This window comes from Garra rufa, chromosome 17 (genome assembly GCF_049309525.1).
Source record: "Garra rufa chromosome 17, GarRuf1.0, whole genome shotgun sequence".
Lineage (NCBI taxonomy): Eukaryota > Metazoa > Chordata > Actinopteri > Cypriniformes > Cyprinidae > Garra > Garra rufa.
Genome location: NC_133377.1, coordinates 9,404,208 through 9,426,360, shown reverse-complemented (window position 1 = coordinate 9,426,360; position 22,153 = coordinate 9,404,208). Strand labels below are relative to the sequence as shown.

Below are 22,153 nucleotides of genomic sequence, written 5' to 3'. Positions count from 1 at the left end.
GTTTATCCCTTGAGCCACTAGCACAAGCTATTAGGAACTCTGATGTTCCACCAATTAAGATTCAGGATCATAATCATATTATTTCGTTGTACGCTGATGACATTATCTTATATTTGGATCGTTTTGATATGTCAATAACCAGTATAATTAAAGAATTTGACCACTTTAGTAGTTTATCGGGGTACAAGATAAACTGGACCAAATCGGCTTTAATGCCAATCAACAATGTTAAAGTTAATTCTTCTATCCCCTCATTCATTCCTATTAAAGATTCTTTCATCTATTTGGGTATTACCATATGTAAAGACATTCATAAAATTGCCAGAAACAATTTTAATAACATTTTAGTCAAGATTAAAAATGATACTCAAAGATGGAATAATCTTAAAGTTTCTCTTCAAGGCAAAATTTCCACCGTCAAAATGAATATATTACCTCGGCTTAACTTTCTTTTCTCTATGCTGCCGCTTTCGCCTCCTACAGGTTACTTTAAGGAGATCAATTCCATACTTTCCCAGTTTATATGGAATAGTAAACGTCCCAGGATAAAACTTGCCACATTACAGCGTTCGATACATTCAGGTGGATTGGCTGTGCCAAATTTTGAATTATATTACTTGTCGTTCCAACTTAAAGCTCTTCATATTTGGGTTGATCCTCAATCTAAAGTTTCATGGAGAGTAATAGAAGCTAACAAGGTTAAACCACATAGGCTCCAAGATATTTTATTTGCTGGCGTAGGAAATAAAAATGATAAATACAAATTTGGCCCGATTGTGGCCAATTCTATTAGGATCTGGAAAAGGGTAGAATGTCTAATGGGAGGACCTTTCAAATTTTGTAACAACACACCCTTATGGCATAACTTTAAGTTTTTATGTGGAAATCGACCATTTGTCCAGCCCTCTTGGTCTACATTGGGCATAAACACATGCGGTGACTTGTATGACAACCAGGGACTCTGCTCATTTCAAGAATTAAGAAATAAGTTTTGCTTACCAGCATCATCCTATTTTGTCTTCTTTCAGTTACGTTCTGCTCTCAAAGCTTATGGCGTTCCCTGGGCATCCCCTATTCCCTCTCATCCTGTGTGGGATTGGATCGCACCATCCTATGGTCGGCCATCGGTTTCTTTAATATATAGTAAACTTAATGATCACGTTGCAAAGCCTCTTTCTATTAAATTTATATGGCAACGTGAACTTACAGATTTTGACTTATCGGTTGACTGGGACAGGGTGTGGTCCAATATAATCTTAACTTCTAAAAACTTGGCTCATCGTCTAATCCATTTCAAAGTCATCCACAGAGCATACATAACTCCTTATAAGAGATTCAAAATGAAGCTGCAATCGAATTACAACTGTCATATCTGTAACACTGCATCTTCAGGTACTTTTCTCCACATGTTTTGGGAATGTCCAATTATTGTCAGTCTATGGTCTCATGTAAATTTTATTTTGTCCTTTTTACTACAAGTTGACTATGTGTCTAATCCTGGTTTATGTCTTCTCAATGACGATTCTAATTTCTGTATAAGTACACTAAAAAAGAAAATGTTGTTTGCTGGTTTTACAGCTGCAAAGAAGGCAATCATACAAAACTGGTATACTCCGCAAATGTGTGCGAAAACATTTTGGATTCATAGTCTCCTTAAAATAGTGACTTGTGAATGTACAGTAGCACGAATTAACAAGGCTAAACCTAGTACCATTGATGCATGGCAATGTTTTGCTTCCAAAATTTTAGATTATGTAAAGGAATGACCATATAAAGGTTATTGTGTTTTTTTTTTTTTTTTTCTTTCTTTCTCAGATTGTAAAATTTTTGATATGTCTGTTGCTTCTCTTGTTCTTTGTTTGTTTGTTTGTTTGAAAAGACAATAAAATATTGATCACAAAAAAAAAAAAAAATGGTCTCAAGACCAGTTTTGTGGGTAACACATTACAAGTAACACAAGTTAAATAATAATATTACTTTTTCCAAGTAACTAGTAAAGTAATACATTACTTTTTAATTGACAAGAAAATATCTGAGTTACTTTTTCAAATAAGTAACACCAGTTACTGTTTTCCACCATTTATTGATTAAAAGCTCTCCTGTCCCCATGTTGAGAGAAATTGTGAGTAAGATGTTACTTTAGTTCTAGAATAAACGCGAACATGCATTAATTCATCTCACTCACTAAAAAAACAGATACAGTATTCCTCAAAATGAATAAAAACAGTGAAATTCAACGCTAAACTTCAATAATTAAATATGTTAAATAATACAAATATCCTTTATGTATTTAATCCCATTTTATTAACCGATGTCTTTGCTGCTGACCTTCGATGATCCAATTCATCCATACTAATAAGAAAAAATTACTCAAGATAATCTAACATTTGTTTTCCTTTTTTTTATTGCTGAAGTTGACATTTTTTTCTTCTGCGGTCTACTGTACAAATGTGAACTTACTTTTCTCTAAGGCTTCTCTAAGGTGTAAAAAGGCTTTTCCATTTGCCCAAAATAGAACTTTTTATATTAAAAACTAACAAGAAAGCCCTGTCCAGATTTAAAAAGTAACGCAAAAGTAACATAACGCATTACTTTTCATAAAAAGTATCTAAGTAATAGTTACTTTTTAGGGAGTCACTCAATATTGTAATGCATTACTTTTAAAAGTATCTTTCCTCAACACTGGTCAACACCAGTCTCATCAATAAGAATAATTTATTTTATGCCAAAAATCATTAGGAAAATAAGTAAAAAATAATATGCATTCCTAAGAACTTAATTTGGACAACTTTAAAGGCGATTTTCTAAGTTATTTAGATTTTTTTGCACCTTCAGATTCCAGATTTTCAAATAGTTGTTTCTCGGCCAAATATTATATAGATCCTATCCTAACAAACCATACATCAATGCAAAGAATTGAATAAAATAGTATAGAATAGAATAAAAGTACTGTGGCACTATGGTATTTCAGTATATACCATGGTAGACCTACTTTTACCATTACCATAGTTAAAAACAATAGCATTTACATGACACTCCACTTTACTTATGCGAATACCGTGGTAATACCACACGTTCAAAAACATTTTTACCTAATCGCCGACACAGCCAGCTTTTGTTTACAGTGTAAAACAAAGTGAATCATCATTAATAAAAATAATTAGTCTGACTAAGACAATATTATCAAGTTACACCTGTTCGTGGCAAGATGCAAGTCTTCTCAGGCCATTCATAGTTGAGTTCTATCACCGTGCGAGAGGTTTTCTTTACATATGTAATTTATATTTTAATATCTGTGATCTGATTGGCCAAGAGAGCTGTTCGAAACTTATTATGTTAATTTAACCCCGCCCCCTACGCTCGCATCCGCCCCTCTCTGCGCTACCATCCTCAGAAGCCGTTGACGGCTCTAATAGTGACGGATCGACCCCCGCGATATTATTTTATTTTTCCTTTTTCATTTGTTTTGTGGAAAAAAAGAAAAAGGAGTACAAGTAAGCCTCACTGCACACATCCGTCCTCAGCAATCCTCATCAGATCTCTTCAACACATAATCCTGTTTTGAGCTTTTGTAAGAGCTTGTGCTAACGGTAGCTAGTGCACGATTATTGCTAATAACTCAACGATACAACCTCGAGACAAGTCGGGACAAGACCAGGTTAGTAGCTGTGTCTAATGACCATTCGAGTGCACTAAAGCGCTTTCATTATAGAGCTGTTTGTGATCGGAGTGTTGGGGTCCAGCTGTCCTGCGTTTCATCGGTCGGTGTCGGCTAACGTTAGCATGCTATCAGCATAGCTTGTGTGTGTGTGAGACACACATCCTGGTGGAGATGTACCATATTGTTTTTTAATAAGAGCCTGTGAGATTTTAATTTAGACCGCTAGCCATTTTAGCCGGTTTTATGTTCATGTTGAGTGGAAGTAGTAACGTTATAGATTGAACAAATACATAAGACGTGCTTTGGCTGAGACTGTATGTCAGACTAGGGCATTGTTTTGGTTCAAATCAAGGTTCCGGTTGACTTGCTTGCTTAAACATAGATTACATCGTACTTTAAAATCCGTGAACTCGCATTTCAGATGAAGCCTGTGTGGTTAAATCGTCTCAAATCCCGATGCTAATGTGCTTGTAGCTCTGGCCTCACTTTACCGCCGCCATTTTGTTTTGTTCTCGCCATCAAATCCTTTAGTCAAACCCGCAGCATCAGTTATACGGATCAGTTTGTTCCCCGTGTTATATTTGTCGCTTATTGCGTTCTTTCTAGTCTATGGCTCGATTAATACAGCTGTTTGAAGTGACACGTAATTTTGAAGTTATGTATATTATGAAACGCATAGGTCTGCCCCCTCCTCCCAGCACGAAACATGGAGGCCGCGGCTACAAGAAGCGAGTTAACCAGTGAAAACGGACAATTCACCGGTCTTACATTATATCAACCACCCGGTTTTATATCAGATACCGGGCTTTTCGTACGCTTAGATGAATTATCTAAGCCTTTTTGTGTAAAGCTGCTCCGTGTCCTCACGGCCAGTTGGCAAAGCGTGTAAAATAATCTCTACGCAGCTCCTGTTCGCCAGCGCTGCTTCATGTTGCGTAGAGATTATTTTACACGCTTTGCCAACTGGCCATCACTGCTATTCCTAATCTGCATCTGCCCCAATCAATGGCAGTGATGTGCAATGCACTGCCATAGCGTTAATGTGTTAAATAGACAAGCAGGACGGTTCAGGACTGTGCTCTTCACAAACGTAATGTGCGCTTTTAATATTTATGTGGTGCAGGTTTGTTATTGAACAGCCTTTGGATGCTGTTTTACTTGTCCTTTGCAAAATTACCGCCAAATTAACACTTAGCACAGTTATTGTTGTTGTAGAATCTCACAAAATATGTATATGTGACCCTGGACCACAAAACCAGTCTTAAGGGTCAATTTTTCGAAATTGAGATTTATACATCATCTGAAAGATGAATAAATAAGATTTCCATTGATGCATGCTTTGTTATTATTAGCTGAGATACAACTATAAAAAAATCTGCAATCTAAGGGTGCAAAAATATCAAAATATTGAGAAAATCGCCCTTCAAGTTGTCTAAATTAAGTTTCTAGCTGTGCATATTACTAATAAAAATTTATGTTTTGATATATTTACGCTAGGAAATTTACTAAATATCTTTATCAAACTTGATCTTTACTTAATATCCTAATGATTTTTGTCTTAAAAAAATCGAATTGTATTGTTGGCTCATGCTACTTATGACTGGTTTTGTGGTCCAGGGTCATATACATTGCCCTCCAAAAGTTTGGAAACACCCCTTGCAAAGTGTGGTTTTGGACTATAGCATAGTGTGAATCATCTTTGGGCAATCCTTCAGGAGGCTTGGAGTAATATATCAAGTCAATGGTTGAATAAACTGACAACTCGGATGCCCAGATTATGCAGAGCTGTAATAGCTGCTAGTGGTGGATATTTTGATGAATCGAAAATTGTATTTTTTCTATGCACAAACTGTTTATGTAGTAAAATATGTTTTCGTGTTGTGACGTATCAGTGCAAGATTATCACAAATTAAAAAGGATTCACGCCAATATTGTCCAAAACCCCACTTTTCTAGGGCGCTTCCAAACTTTTGGAGGGAATAATTTATGATGATAGTGAGAGTTAGAAAATTAACCCCAAATTAGTTCTGAATTTATACCAGCATTTTGAAACTATTTTATTTAATGATATTGAAAATGGTGGCTATTCCAAATATTGTAGTAACTAGTAGCTGTTATTTTGGTGGTTGTCATTGTGATTTTTTTTTTTTTGCAAGGGATGTTAATGTGTGTTATCTGACATTTGATTCGTAAAAAATAGCAGTTTTAATCTAAAGTACCCACAACTTTAAGTGAAACCAATACAAAGATATTTTATTGATTCTATCTTATGAAGAGAAATAGCGCATGTGCAGGCGTATTGACTGAACACACACATGTGCACAACGTCACTGTTTTCACATAATGACGTTTTGCAGTTAACCGTATCATTTTCTAAAACTTGCAGTTTGAAGCATGTTTTCACAAGTTTGCGTTTTCAGGCTCCAAAAACTCCTTAGTTGTGTAAATGAAAACTTTTTCAGCTTTTAGTTGAAAATGTTGTCATGTAAACTTACTGTAAAAACTGTTTATTTCAATAACTGATTTAACATAACTTTGGGCATGCCAGTTTACAGGTTTTCACTCTAAATCGTAATAAGACTGTTCGTTTTTACTTTAAAAATCCATACATTTAACAGTATTTTAGTGTAGTGACACAAAATTCAGTAGATCTTGTACATTTTAAAAGTGGTTTTATGAATATATATATTTTTTTAAACTAAGAGAACCTGCCATAAACCAGTTTTAAAATAATTTTTTTGTGGAGAGCCTCGTGTCCAAAATGGATGAGCTCTGTGAAAACTAGCACTACCAGTAAAAGTTTTTGAACATTAAGATTTTTTTTTGTGTGTGTTTTTTTTAATTTCTCTTCTGCTTACCAAGCCTGTGTTTGATCCAAAATACAGCAAAAAAAGTAATATTGTGATTTTTTTTTCAGTTTAAAATAACTGCTTTCAGTTTGTTTGTTAGAATGTAATTTATTCCTGTGATCAAAGCTAAATTTTCACCATCATTACTCCAGTCACAATGTTTTCAACATAATAATAATAATAATGTTTTTGAGCAGCAAAACAGAATATTAAAATGATTTCTGAAGGTGTGACACTGAAGACTGGAGTAATGATGCAAAAAAGCTTTGAAATCACAGGAACGAATTAAATTTTAAAATATATTCAAATAGAAAATGGTTATTTTAAATAATAAAAATATTTTTGCTGTACTTTGGATTAAATAAACGCAGGCTTGATGAGCAGAAGAGACTTCTTTAAACATAAAGTCTTACTGTTCAAAAACTTTTGACTGGTGGTGTATTTGGAAATAAACATGCAGCGCTGAGCTGTTCAACCTCTTTTATACTATGACTCCATCACTGTTTTAATATGTTGCTTTGTGTTTAGGGTAACGGATTGTGCACCTCTGTGATAATTGATCTACAAATGACAATATGTAGGCCATTTTGGTTTTTGTCAAACTTCAGGCTATTTATGTGGTTTTGCAAATGTCGTTCAGTGTTTAACACAAGACTGTTGTAATGAATATATTATAGCATGGTGAAGAAATACAGCTTTTTGATTGATTTGTGTTAGCTGGAGTTGACTTGTGTTTGTTTTAAAATCAGAAATTTTCTGAATGTATTTGAGTTGAGTGGCCGTTACTGGTTACAGGGCTCGCAAAATCGCTAGCTATTGTATTTTCCAGTCGGGCTACCAAAATGTTTCACCAGCCTGCCTGACGGGCTATCGTAAAGTAGAGGGCTCCTGCAGGTCCTTGAACTCCTCAATTTAGTTGTATCAAATTTAAGGCCATAAAATGTTTTAAATATGTTAAATAGTATAAGAAAAGTCTTAATTATAATTTAGGAGGTCTTACATTTGGGGACGGAAAGACGAGAATGGCAATAGGGCTGGATTAAACTTCAAAAGGCAATGATGTCATTGAATAAATATGCTCACTGCACGTTTCAAAGTCAAAACGCGGCACTGATGTCTTTATATGAATGTATCAGGGTTCAACGCTAAGGATTTTTTCTACTGGCCGGGGCGGGCCAGTGGTTCAGATTTTTACTTGCCCTGCCAAAATTTAAATAAAAAGCAAAAAAAAGTTAATAGTTATTTCTTAGCCACATATTTTAAATAATATGTCAAGAGCCAAAAATAACTGTACTTACACTTTTTATTCAGCATAACTTTTCTTTAAATACAATTGACAATTTAAGAAATTATAACTGTGATGTGACTATATTTATGCACAACAGTCTGTCCAGATCGATGGTCCCAGATCAGCAGTTAACTATACATAAATGGAGGACTCCTATTAAAGGAATGTTGTTGCAAAGAAGAAAATTTAAACAATATTAGTAAACAGTGTTATTAAGCAGAATTTATGTTAAAAGTTTTATTGTGATGGATTGTGTCTGGTCTTGATCAGAAGATCCCAAATATTGTCTCTGTTCTAGACCAATACTCTCAGAGCCCTTTCTGTCTGAGAGGTGCCACCTTTCAACTACCTTCTGGCAATTGAAATGGTCCAGATCGGGCCAGTGACGATCCTGTCTACTGTCCCGAGCGTCTTGCATGCTGGCCCCGGGCCATCGGGCAGTCCTTATTGTCTAGCCCTGATCTGAAGGGAACCGACTGTCCTCAGAAACGTATCGTTGGCATTTTCATTTCATGCCTGATAAATCAACGTTAATGCTGCTTTGTGTACAGCAGTTACTATGGAAACCTCTGTATTTCAGCGCTCCTAAAGCGCCCCCTCGTGACAGAGAATGAATTTTTATTTCCACATTTTTTTTCAGCTGTTTATGGTCAAATGATTGCAATTATATGTATATGTTTTTATGCAGCAAACACATAGAGTTGTAAATGTGAATGAAGTTAATGTGCCTTCTAAAATACTAAACAATTAACAATTTATTTAAACAATGTTTTAAATAAATATAATAAATGATATACTCGATTTATAAATTGCCTTAAATTGATATTTAAAAAATCTGCAGATACACCAAATAGTGAAATAAAATTCCATCCGTGATATTTGTTTATATTTGTGTATTGAAAACATTTTTGATTAAGTTAAGACTCCTATCTGATTTTCTATATTTTAAAAAAATAAGTCTTTTTTTTTTTATTTGGGCTAGTTAAATTAATTTTCGGGCTACCAAAATCTGAAGAGTACCTGGCTGAAGGGCTACCAGAGATTTTGAAATTTTGCAAGCCCTGGGTTAGCAGTAAGACGGCCCTGGTGTTGCTATGGATGCAACCTCTCACAAGGCAGAAACAGAGAAACAACATTTATAATGCATCACCATGGTAACACCAATCGCAACTACCTTTTCTCGGCCTTTAAAAAAATATGTGCTAAAGTCATTAATGGTTTTCATTGATAAAGGCTGACTTTATGAATCAGTGAGGGGGTTGCCTAATGGCTTACTGTACAGATAGAAATACAATTTAGAGGAGAAAATTGGTTTTAGGCACTTTTCGAATTACCTTGATCCTTGTGTAATGGGTTTGTGCAAATTTCTGTCTGGTCTGGAGTAAACATGGCTTATATGCTGTAAGAACCCCAGTATCTTGGCTGGTTTGAGTTGGATGAGCATGAGACTTAGAAGGACCTATGTAAACAAACCGTAGGCTGTACAGTGATATACAGTAAATCACCAGTAAATGTTATGTTTTAAAGTATTCATTGATTTGACATCAGTTTTCTCATCGTTTTAATTGAATATATGCGTGGTTGAGCGACACAGAATCTATGTGTAGAGATCAGTTTTAAATGATTAGTTCACTTTCAGAACAAAAATTTACAGATAATGTACTCACCCCCTGATCGTCCAAGATGGCCTTTCTTTCTTCAGTCGTAAAGAAATAGTTTTTTGAGGAAAACTTTTCAGGATTTCTCTCCATATAATAGATATGTATGGTTAGGGGTGGGCGATATGACCTAAAATTAATATCACGGTATTTTTCATCTTTTGAACGGTGCCGGTATAATATCACGGTATTACTTTTTTTGGTACATTTTCGGAGAAGTAGCCTGTCCTGTCCATTTAGTATGTGAATAAAGTTAATCTTTTCATAATATAATAAGTATATGGTAGGTATCCTTATCAAAAAGAGACATGGGAGAGTATTATGCATTCTCAACATATTTATTTTGCAAAAAACCTAAAGATCTTACTTAACAGTGTACAACAAAACAAAAATTATTTTTTTAAATTTAATTTCTGCAATATTTAAAACCTTTAAATAACTGGGGGAAATCAACCCATGGCAACAGTTTAAAAGTAGACCAATTCTGTGGGGAAAAACGCGGACTTGGCAACCCTGCATCCAACATGAGCTGCTGGAGTTAATGTCTTTGCACACGTGAGTACGAAATTTTCGTCCGACATTTTTGCACGTTAAAAAAAATACAGGTTATGTTAATCGAGTTTACACACTGCCTCTGAAACTTTCATCCGTCATAAAAAAATTTGGATCATGTTTGATGTTCTGCATTTTCACATCCATAATAAGCATTTTGATAAGGATGGCGAATAAGAGAAAACTAAAAAAAAAACATACGAAAATCGGACTCAGTGTACAATGACCTTTAGATTTGAACGATCACGGGTCGAAAGTAAAGAGAGATGACGTTCGCCTCGCGCCTGCTCAATTTGTGATCCGCTGTGTAAATCCTTTAGCCGGCCGACCGGGAAAAGTCCTGGTCGTCCCAAATGCCACTCCGCCCCTGGTATAGGCTACAGGGCCGACCTTTCTTCACGATGTTTCACCAGCCGTTTAATGGCCACTCCCCTTTTACCTACCACCTGCAAAGCTGATACGAATATGTTTTACTTTTTTATTTACAACAAGATATATAGTATAAGGACAGGTATTCAGACCACAACTGAACGTTTGAAGAAAATTTATTGTTTTAAATATACCGGTATTGACGGTATTAGAAAATCCATGTCGTGGCGCTATCTCACACCGGTGATGACTATGACACCGGTGTACCGCCCACCCCTATGTATGGTGCCCCCAACTTCCAAAATGCTGTTTAAATGCTGGAAGTTCAAACTCAGGGGCACCATAGAAGTCCATTACATGGAGAGAAATCCTGAAACATTTTCCTCCAAAAAACATAGTGTCTTTATGACTGAAGAAAATAAGACGTTAAAATCTTGGATGACAAGGGGGTGAGTACATTATCTGTTAAATTTTGTTCTGAAAGTGAACTAATCTAGTAACTAAGTTTGGCCAGTGTTGTAATAATTACTATGCTTGGCCTTTGTGAAGAAGCCATAACATTAATAAAATGTTTTATGCTTGGGAGAAAAGCATAATGGCAAGTACTACACTAAAAATCTAGTGAAAACTGAGACTTTTCTTCAGTATGCCAAATGAAGGCTTATGAGTACTTCACTTTCCGAATGAAATTTTTCAGCTAATTAACCCCCACCCCCCCTCATGTCATCCAAGATGTTCTTGTCTTTCTTTCTTCAGTCGCAAAGAAATTGTTTTTTTGAGGTAAACATTCCAGGATTTTTCTCCATATAGTGGACTCTAATGGGGATCAATGGACTGGAGGTCCAAATAGCAATTTCAGTGCAGCTTCAAAGGGCTCTACACGATCCCAGCAAAGCAAGAAGGGTCTTCTCTAGTGAAACGAATGATCATTTTCTAAGCAAAAACTAATTTATATACTTTTTAACCACAAATGCTCGTCTTGCACTAGCTCAACCTCACGCATTAAGTGTTTACAAAGAGAAAAGCAAAGAAAGTCAAGCAACCTTTGCAAAATAAGGTAAAACAACGATGTTGGACTATTTCGAAATTGGAGGAGGAAATTAGAAGGAGTTTATCGCCCTACTCTACCTTTTTGAACCGAAGTACGCAGACGAAAAACTAACCATGTGTGACTTTTCCAACGTGATTACGTAATGTGTAAGTTCGAGCTAATGCAAGACAAGCATTCGTGGTTAAAAATGACATAGGTTATTTTCTTTAAAAAAATAAATATCGTATCGCTAGATAAGACCCTTATTCCTCGGCGGGGATCGTGTAGAACCCTTTGAAGCTGCATTAAAGCTGTAATTGGATGTTCAAACCATTGGGAACCATAGAAGTCCACTGTATGGAGAAAAATCCTGGAATGTTTTCCTCAGAAACCTTAATTTCAAGAAAATGACATTAACATCTTGCATTACATGGGGGGTGAATAAATAATCATGATTTTTTTATTCTGGAAGTGAACTTATCCCTTAAGGGATATGCTGGCTTCAGTATGACTTCAGCTAATGTTGATAACTGAGTAGTTTTGATCTCTCAGGATTATCCCCCAAAATTGTGTTTACAGAGGAATGATATACCAGTTAAAACTAAAGGGAATTAGCGGAGACCTGGCAATATTTAAAGCTTATTGTATCACATACTTTTATTTTCTTGTTTGTATTTTACCAGTTTTTAATGTAGTTGCTTTGTGCAGGTGTCATTTATCTCATCTAATCTCATCTCAAGTGTGAATTTGGATGAATAGAAAAGCATTTGACCTAATTTCAGACTTAAGGCCTGTTCACACCAAGGACGATAACTGTAACGTTTTAATAATCAATCCAGTTCAATGAGAATAGAAATGTCCACACCACAGCCATGAGAAAAATGGCACAATATCATTGGAGTCGTTCTTAAAAAATGTTTTTTCAACTGATGACTTTAAAGAGCTTGAGCATTAAAAGTGGCAGATGATTTAACTGCAGAAAAGGCTTATAATAAACTGAATGTAATCATCCATCTGTGTTTTTCTTAATAAGGTTCAGAATTATTGTAAAAACTAAAACCATTGATTCTTGTCTTCAGAATATCCATACTCATACCCATGTAGAGCTGATAATCTTGTAGCTTTCATTTGATGTGTGGTAGGATATAAGAAAAGGACTACGTAGAGAAAAATACACAAGTAGAAATTGCATTAGCGGTTTGAGTCTCATAGTCTAATATGCAAGTAAAACATAAGCAATACCAAACACACTCACTTTCATGCCTACACTTGGCTGTTCAGTTCAGCATTTATTTTGATCCTGAAAACATTAGGAACGCTTGAAAGGGAACACCCCACGATCTCCCTTTTCACTCTCTCTTTCTCTCTTTCTGTGTCAGTCTCAGGACTCACCATACTCAATGAGCGTACAGCGCAATGTCAGAGCGCTCTGGGCAAACGGCAAAGGGGAAGGATGGCAAAACCAAGTATGCGTCTCTCAACCTGTTTGATACCTACAAAGGAAAGAGCATTGAAGCACAGAAGCCTGTTGGTGAGTATGCATTGACTACAAGCTTATGTTTAAAGTAATTAGTCCCTATCTGTTTGTGTATGGAGGTTAAAGTGAGGTCAACACGAAATTAAAATCGACCCTGTTAACTTTTCTAATGCACATTTGTTGGTGTTCACAATTCTGAGCTCAGTTTTGAACATCAGAAATATGTCACATGAAATGGGTTCCAAATTCAAATTTTTAGAAATCAAAAAGCATGTCTAATTAATTATAGGCCTACAATTCAACAGTAATATATTAAATTAAGTAAAAAAAAAAGTTTTGTGACCTTTGAAATCTGTTTTAATTTCCGAAATTAATAATACAAATGTGTTATCACAAAGTCACAAAACATTAACAATTTGCTACGTTTGAATTCTTTTATAACAATTATTCTCTGACAAACAAAGCACAGGTTTACTGTTAAAACATGGATGATCAATATCGATCGATGAGATATTCCTTAAATTATTTAATCAATTTGAGACATACATTCTACTGTAAAATAGTAATTCTACTGTAAAATAGTTCTGTCACAATTTCTTCAAGTTAAACTAAATCTTTATTTTGATGGCTTTTTGTGCAGACTTTTGAGTTACATTTGTGCAGTTTTCAGTGGTGAGACGGCAGAAAATTCACTTACATTCTTTGTTAAAATACAGTAAATTCCATTTTTATGACTGGATTTGTTTGGCCCTATGAAATCAGTTTTATATTATTTCCCAAATTCTGTTTTATTTTTACAATTTTTTTCTGCATTCCGTTTTTTTTCTGATTTAATTTTTCAAGAAATATTAATCAAAAATGAATTAATTACTTGAAATAATTAAACTCACACAGCGATCAACTACCAAAGCATCACTAATTAATTTTATTAAAACAAATATTTCTTATAATTTATTTTTCACAGAAATACTGTGTTGTGTGTTTTTAGATTTTTCTGGTAAATTTTTTTGGGTGAATATTTATTTAAAAAATAGTGTTTTAGTAATAATAATTTTATTAGTAGTAGTAGTAGTTCTATTGTTACATTAAGTAATATATTTCAGCTTCTTAGTTCAAGTTTAACATTTTATTTGGGCAGGCTGTTGTGGCAGTTTCTTTTTGTATATGATGTGACTGGCATTTTTCTCACAAGAAACTGTAAAATGCTCAAGAAGTGATTCTAAGAGCAGTTCTAGAAATTGTTCATGTACTCATGTGACCCTGGACCACAAAACCAGCCTTAAGCAACACAGGTATATTTGTATGGGTCAAAATGATCGATTTTTCTTTTATGCCAAAAATCATTAGGATGTTAAGTAAAGATTATGTTCCTGTAAGGACATAATCATGTTGTAAGTTTCCTACCATAAATATATCAAAGCTTAATTTTTTTAATCGTAATATGCATTGCTAAGAACTTCATTTGGACAACTTCAAAGGTGATTTTTCTCAGTATTACATTTTTTTCACTCTCAAGATTCCAGATTTTCAAATATTTGTATCTCGACCAAATATTGTCCTATAAATTATTTTTAAAAAATAGACTGGTTTTGTGGTCCAGGGTCACATATATTAATGAGGCAGAGGCTGAAAACACTGCAAGCGTCATGCATGCTTTGGTGTGTGTAATACACAAACAGACACCGATAATGTGCAGGATGCATACGTAAATAGTATTTTGCTACTTAATATTCAAATACATGCATTAAGTGTGCTGACCTAGTTTTGATTTATTTATCCAAAATTCAGCAAATTCCATGACATTCTGTGTTATACGGTAAATTCCATTTTTATGACTGTTCTGCAGTTCCGCATTGTGGAAATCATAGGGCCCTAGATTCTGTGATTCAATCTGTGTTTTGTGCATCTCAGAAATCATACACCCTGGGTTTCCACTGCAAGACTCTTCATGTATTAGCAGGAGGTGTTAGCTGCTGTGCCGATAGGACTGATGGAGCTTATCTGTTTATGCCACAACTGTGTAATACAGCTGTTGCATATTAGGACAATGCAGTCCTTTACAGTGTGCAATCTAAGAACATAATCTATCTGGGCTTTCTGAAACAAAGCTGATTCATGTTCACTGAATTCTATGTTTCAAAATCCCACTCTAGTGTTATTTAAACAGTTTCCAGTTGTGTCAGCATTGTCCAGGGCAGCTTGCTGAACGTTTGAGGTCTCGCCCAAGACAGAGTTCTTCTTGTGATCGTCGTTTTCCCAGCTTATGTTTTATTCAGTAGCTAAACTACCAAGTCTAAGCAGCTGTCCCTGTTTTCCAAAACACAATTCTCCCAGCACTCCAGGCCGCTTGGCTCCACGAAACAAATAGGGGATTGAGAGTCAGGACAGATGTGTTTTTCAGCTTCTGAATCCGCCAAGGACTTCTCTGTGCAATGCTCAACCTATTTTGCATTGGCCAAGTCTGCCGTGAGAGTGTTAAAGTGGGATTTTTGACCTCAAGTCAATTTCGAGTCAACCACTTGAAACAAATCCACATAAGATAGTTTTGCTCCTTTTACTGACCAGCCAAGCATTCCTAAGCCATAATGGATGAAGGAGTTTGATGGTCTCGCACATGCCGCAGTCTCTCCTGCTTAGTCTCAGGCTGTGTCCCTCAAGACGGTGTTAAGTTTCTGGGCTTGTTTATTTACTCTTCCTGTCGCTCTCCTACTTTCAGTTGCCCCTCGTCATGGCTTACAGTCTCTTGGTAAAGTTGCCTCTGCACGGCGCATGCCCCCCCCTGCCAACTTGCCTAGTTTGAAGGCGGAGAACAAAGGCAACGACCCCAACGTCACCCTCGTTCCCAAAGACGGCACAGGATGGGCAAACAAGGAACAAGCAGACCCAAAGAGGTGAGATGTGTTCACCATTCTGAAGGAGCTACATTGCATCATGGTATTCTCTGTGTACCTCAATACATAATAAATATTAAACTCTACCAGTTCTATCACCATCAATATTACTGTCTGCACTGTCAAGAAATACTCAACAATGCTAAGATTAACTGTCAGTGTGCTCTAACGGCATACTGTTTTTATTATGGACCTCTCAGATGTTTAAATCAGTTGGTTTGTAGAGATAAATCACATCAAGTCTGGTTCTGATTGGACTGTAGAAAACTCTGGCAAAAGCATAATTGTCTTTGGAGACCTTCCACCTTCTGCTGTCTGTAAATACAATCTGATTGGGTGCATGCCCATGCCTGCCATCTAATGTCTGTTGTTTATGTTTTGATTTTTTTTCTCGTAGTACCGATGTATTGTCAGCAGCGCAGCCGGAGTCGCAGCCGCCTGTGGTCTCACAGACGTCTGCGCCGAGCGTGCCGAGAACACCCCCAGCTCAAGAGGTGCCATGAAAAATCTCCTAAATTATGCATGTTTTCCAACAAGTCTGAGCTAATGAAGCCTGCACCTTACGGCTGTAGTTGTTGTATGACAAGACATATACCAGTGAACATGTTTAAAGTCAAGTAACTCAGGATTTTTCAGCATACATTTACATTTAATTAATTGATGTCTTTATTTAATAATTCATTTTTTTGATACACTGGCATGTGGTTTGGTTCTTGACAATCCTGTATGTCTCTTAGGCCCCAACTCAAGCTCTAGCCGCAGGGCCAAGGTCCTGGGCTCCGGCCGGTGTTACACATGGAGTACAAGGAGATGGTAAGAGACAGTGCCAAAAACATGCATGCAGCTGAGAACTCAATGTGTGTATAGTGTTAATCAACCAACCAAAAAACCTGAGATTGGCAGTCTACAATTTGAAAGTAGAAAAAGAGTTGCCTATAAAAAAAATGTAACTTTTGGCGTTTCATTATATAACTTTTTTAATTTTTTAATTAAATCAAAATTAGTGAGTGTTTAAATTAGGGTGATGAACTGAACATTTGAAATCGAACATTGGTTGAATTAGGACTAATAGCTGTATTTTAGGGATGCACCAAATATTCGGCCACAGAAAACTTTCGGCCGAAAATGGCCCAAAAGTGCATTTTCGGTTTTCGGCCGAAAGACTTTTATCACCGAAACAACACGGCCAAAACAGTATGTTGACGCAAACAGAAACCGCAGCCTGCACGTGCTTGTCTGAAGCAACACATCTGCGGTGTGGACGTATATCAGTATATCTGAGAAAGACCCACGGATAGCGATTTGCAAAACTTGAATGCCGAAAGTTCAAGAGGGGGTGTGTCTGCAGTCGTGCGCACAGACAGTGATGAGAGCAGAGATCGAGACAGATGTAGCTTTCAGTGAGTGAAAAACAATGGCTTAAGTTGGTGTTACGTCACAATATTTTAAAGATATGTCTTTTCTATATACTGTATTTTTATAAATATTTATGTTTTAAACCATGGAGGTGAGACAATGGATATCACACAAGCAAAAAACTGCGCAATATGTTAAAGTGAGACAGTGAATGAGAGACGATTGTACTTCATATGCTGATATTAATTTAGTTCCCTAATATTTTTCTTGTGCCCTGAACATGGTGGGAAAAAAATAAAAAGAAACGTATTTTGTGTAAGGTTTGTTTTTGAAAGTCGGTTCTTGAAATAAAGCTCTTAATTTTTCATTGATGACTGCAGTGTTATTAGGGGTTAAGAAAGTCTTAATTATGATTTCAGGTGGTCTTAAATGTGGGGACTGAAAGACAAGAACTTCAAAAGGCTATCCATTGAATAAATTGAGCGCTGCACGTTTCAAAGTCATTTGCTGCGCTGCTTTGTATACTACCTCCTGCTGGAAGAGAAACATGTAGAGTTGTGATGTGAACTGATGGATCCACAAGATAATGTGTTGTAAAAATTTAAACTATTAAACTATTTAAACAAAGGCAGTAAAATATATGTATATGTTATTTAAGTAATATAATACTTGATTGATAATAATTGTTTAAATTAATATAATTGATTTATTCTTTGAAACTTTATTAATTTATGCAATTGCAATGCCTTGATTTTAGTAAGATTAGTACACAGTCATAGCCACAAATGCAATGGTACTAATAATTGCCATAATTCTTTCGGGGTTTTGGTTTTCGGCCTTGGTTTCCTCTTTTTCGGTTTTCGGTTTCGGCCAAGAATTTTCATTTCGGTGCATCCCTACTATATTTCTTAATAAGGAATATTAGGAAATGTAAAGTTATAGTTGTTTAAGTCCAAAATATCAGTGGACACTTGCTGTAAAACTTTTGCTTTTAAAGGAATAGTTCATTTCCAGAATAAAAATGTCCTGATAATTTACTCACCCCCATCTCATCCAAGATATTCATGTATTTCTTTCTTAAGTCGAAGAGAAATGAAGGTTTTTGAGGAAAACATCCAGGAGTTTTCTCCATATAGTGGACTTCAATGTAGATCAGCGGCTCGAAGGATCAAATTGCAGTTTCAATGCAGCTTCAAAGCGCTCTGCACAATCCCAGCCGAGGAATAAGGGACTTGCCTAGCAAAACGGTCTGTCATTTTCTAAAAAAACAAATTCATATACTTTTTAACTACAAAAGCTAGCCTTGCACTAACTTAAACTCATGTTGTCATGTTGGAACGGTCACGCGTAATGTAGGCGACCCAGTGTTTACAAACCAAACATGCCAAGAAAGTCAAACGCCCTTTACAGAAAAAAGTACAACAACGATGTCGGACATTTTGAAGTTGGAGGACCTACCCTACCTTTTTGAATCAAAATACACAGATGAAAAACTAATCGTGCGTGACCTTTTCAACATGATTAAGTAATGCGTGAAGATGTAGATGTGCATCTTAGAGCTAGTGCAAGGCATGCATTTTCAAAAATCACTAGATATGTTCTTTATTCCTCGGCTGGGATTGTGTAGAGCCCTTTAAAGCTGCATTGAAAATGCAATTTAGACCTTTAACGTGTTGATACCCAATGAAGTCTACTGTATGGAGAAAAATCCTGGAATGCTTTCCTCAAAAACCTTAATTTCTTTTCGATTAAATAAAGAAAGACATGAACATCTAACTATCTAACTAATCCTTCAATCTTTGTGTTTCATCGTGTTATGAGTAGACATTAGATGTGACGTTTGTAATCCAGGATCTTTTTTTGTAGATCAAGGTTACTCAATTCCCTTTGCTTTCTTCACAGGTGGAAAGGGATCAAACCAACCGTCGCCATTCTCTCGCGAGGAATTTCCCACCCTGCAGGCGGCTGGAGACCAGGACAAAGTTGGCAAAGAACAGGCCACTGCAGATCAGTGGTATGGGCCAGGACCAAGCCTCCGCCCCCAAAGTAAGCATGATAGCCCTTCTCTTATTTTTAATAACTGTTGTTATATTCTAGGGCTGGGTAAAAAAATATCGATTCTCCGATTTTAATCGATCTTCAATTTAACGCAACAATATCGATTCGGGAAATCCCTGAATCGATTCTTAATGCGCGTGCTTCAGCTTCACGTAAGAGGATATGAATATTCACCTCTCGTCCTGAAGGTGTCACCATCAGCTGCTTTTTTTGCAGAAAAATCTGGTGATCAAAAATGATTAGGCTGTAGTTAAGAACTGTTAGTTTAATGGACAGTTAGAATGTTTTGTATTATGATTGGCCTGTTTTGAACGTTTTGAATTTAGAAAAATGTTTTATTTCTTAAACATGTTTGAAGTTCTTAATAGATTTCGCATTTACAGTCTTTTTATTTTTTTACAGTAATGTGCATTTTACAGTTTGTTTACATGGTGTACAATGGATGCACATATTTATGACTTCTTGTTACAGTGTTCATTTAAAATAAAAGTTGTTTAAAATTAATAATTGTGTGCACCCTATTATTAATGTAGATGTGTATTTCAGTAATAAACTTAAGTAGGAGAGTTTCAGTTACCAGCATTTATATCAAAATATGGATCCCATGTCTGCAAAACTAACATTTTAAATGAAATATTGATAGCTAATCGATATCGAATCGAATCGAATCGAAACCATAAAAATAAGAATCGAAACGAATCGCCGAGTTGGTCACAATACCCAGCCCTATTATATTCTGATGTTAGTGCTTCTGATTCGTATTGTTTCACATGTGCTCTTTTGATTGAATAATTTGCTGCTTTCTGTTCCAGACGTAACAAGCTGGCGGGATGGTGGGGGCCGGGCATTGGCACCCACCCTGGCTGGGGAGGCAGTTGCGGAGGGCGGTGCTGGGGGAGCCATGGTGATGGAGGGTGCTGCTGGGGCCCCTCCCATCCCACAGCAGAATGCATCTTCTCATGGGCCGCCTAGAACTTCCCCAACCGGCAACCCCGCACTTCCCCTCCCCCAGCCACCCATTGGCCCGCAGTTCCAGGCTTATAGAGGCATCATGCCTCCCTTCGTAAGTTTTGCAACATTTCTTTTTGGCCCATTTGTAGAAGTTGTCGTAGTTTCACAAGTTCAATTTGTTTGTTCTCTAGATGTATGCACCGTATCTGCCCTTCCCACCACCTTATGGTCCGCAAGGACCTTACAGGTACCCACCCCCAAATGAGGCCCCTAGGTAAGAATCTTCATATGCATTCAATTGAGTAAAAATTCAAATCCTAATATTTATTTCCACACTCATCCAATTGGCTTTCCTAACTTTTTTCTGACTGCTACTTCTTGCCAGATTTTCTCGGTCCCAGGGTGGAGGAGGGCAAGATGGGAGGCCCCCTGTTGGCCCCCGGGGTGAAGTGGTAAAACGCCCATCCATCCTCAAACAGGATGACCTGAAGGAGCTGGATGAGCTGGACCATGATGGAGATGAGGGCTGGGCTGGTAAGAGGAAAGCTTTCAATTGCTGTGTATTCTGTTCTCTAATGGCACATTAAGAATGGAATAATTGGGTAACTTGCCTATCAGGAGACTGTGTATTTTGTGGTTGTTTAATAAATGACAGCGGCCGAATGTTGCTTTGTTTTCAGGAGCACAGGAGGAAATTGACTACTCCGCAAAGTTGAAGTTCAGTGATGATGAAGGAGAGGATGATGGGGAAGAGGAACGGACTGAAAACAAAAATGGAACCCGGTAAGCATTTCTGAAATGTTTTCCTTTTGGTTGGTTAATTATGGTTAATTACAAGGTGCTTAAAGTTCTTGAAGTACTTGGATTTGACTTTTTGAAATTGAAGCCCTGGAAAACCCTTGAAAATAGCAGAACTCCTAAAGAGGTACTTGGAAAAGTGCTTGAATTATTGAAATACTTTATCTATAAAATAAGTTTTTTTTTTTTTTTTTCAATAAACACATCTTTTTACACAACATTGATGCATTTCAAAATACATACCCTTTTTGCTTATTTCATTCAATGTCAGAGAACTAGTGAGCTTAGCCAGAAGTAGTACTGACAATGTCTTGTAAACAGGGCTAGGACTATAGATGAACCGAAACAACTGAGTGAGTCATTTATGCTGGAACCTCTCTGATTCAAACTCATTAATTTCAAGCAATTCACTTTTACAATTCATAGCCGTTCATTTTCAGTTTTCAACATCGCTTGTAATCAGTTTAAAAATCAGGTAGTGATGGGTGAAACAGAGCTTTTTGCAACTCAGATCAGTTAAACCACTGCATCTCAAAATGATTCACTGTTTCGAAGTGCTCCAATCGGATTGCTTATCGCAAATCATTTGTTTCATATCAGGACTTTGAAACCTTGTATTGCAAATAATTTGATTTAGATCGGGACTTCGGAGCAGGATTGCAAATCATTAGTTTTAGATTAGAACAGGGTTGTGAATCATTTTGTGAATTGAATGATTCAGATCAAAAACTTGCGATACACAGTTCCAAAATGATTTGTGATTTCTCTATCTGAAATGATGGTTCGCGAATAGTTATTCAGGTCAGGATTTTAGAGCATGGATTGTGAATCATTTAATTTAGAACAGAACTTCAGAGCGGGTTTGCGAATCTTTTGCTTTAGATCTGAACTTGATTTAGATTGGGACTTTGATGCAGGTTTGCAAATCATTTGATTCAGTTTGGGACTTTGGATCATGTATGGCAAATCCTTTGTTTCAAATCAGGATTTCTGAGTGATTTTGTGAATCTTTTTTTCTTATTTTTTTCCTAAACAGTAGAAAACATCACACCCTTAAGTATAATAAGTACAATTATAAAAACAAAACAAAGAAAAAATAGAGGAGGACTCCAAAAATCCAAGAAGTATTGCTTGAAAAGTCCTTGGAATTTTATTTTACAGTATCTGTATGAACTCTGTAATTAAAGTTATTTTTAACACTTTATTATATTCTGT

General features: G+C 36.3%; 1 protein-coding gene across 2 annotated transcripts in view; it reads left to right on the top strand.

The window, feature by feature from the left end:
- Nucleotides 1-3,366: 3,366 nt before the first annotated feature.
- LOC141289175 (protein PRRC2A-like) overlaps nucleotides 3,367-22,153 on the top strand; it is a 37,775-nt gene continuing 18,988 nt past the window's right edge. Inside the window, exons 1-10 of one of the 2 annotated variants that reach the window (XM_073821281.1) lie at nucleotides 3,367-3,494; nucleotides 12,787-12,938; nucleotides 15,601-15,775; nucleotides 16,173-16,269; nucleotides 16,513-16,588; nucleotides 19,034-19,177; nucleotides 20,002-20,252; nucleotides 20,332-20,414; nucleotides 20,526-20,674; nucleotides 20,821-20,923. In XM_073821281.1, the coding sequence (XP_073677382.1) occupies nucleotides 12,824-12,938; nucleotides 15,601-15,775; nucleotides 16,173-16,269; nucleotides 16,513-16,588; nucleotides 19,034-19,177; nucleotides 20,002-20,252; nucleotides 20,332-20,414; nucleotides 20,526-20,674; nucleotides 20,821-20,923 (1,193 nt within the window). In that variant the 5' untranslated portion in view covers nucleotides 3,367-3,494; nucleotides 12,787-12,823. Of the gene's footprint in view, nucleotides 3,659-12,786; nucleotides 12,939-15,600; nucleotides 15,776-16,172; nucleotides 16,270-16,512; nucleotides 16,589-19,033; nucleotides 19,178-20,001; nucleotides 20,253-20,331; nucleotides 20,415-20,525; nucleotides 20,675-20,820; nucleotides 20,924-22,153 lie in introns of both variants that reach the window. The other variant, XM_073821280.1, reaches the window with a different exon arrangement.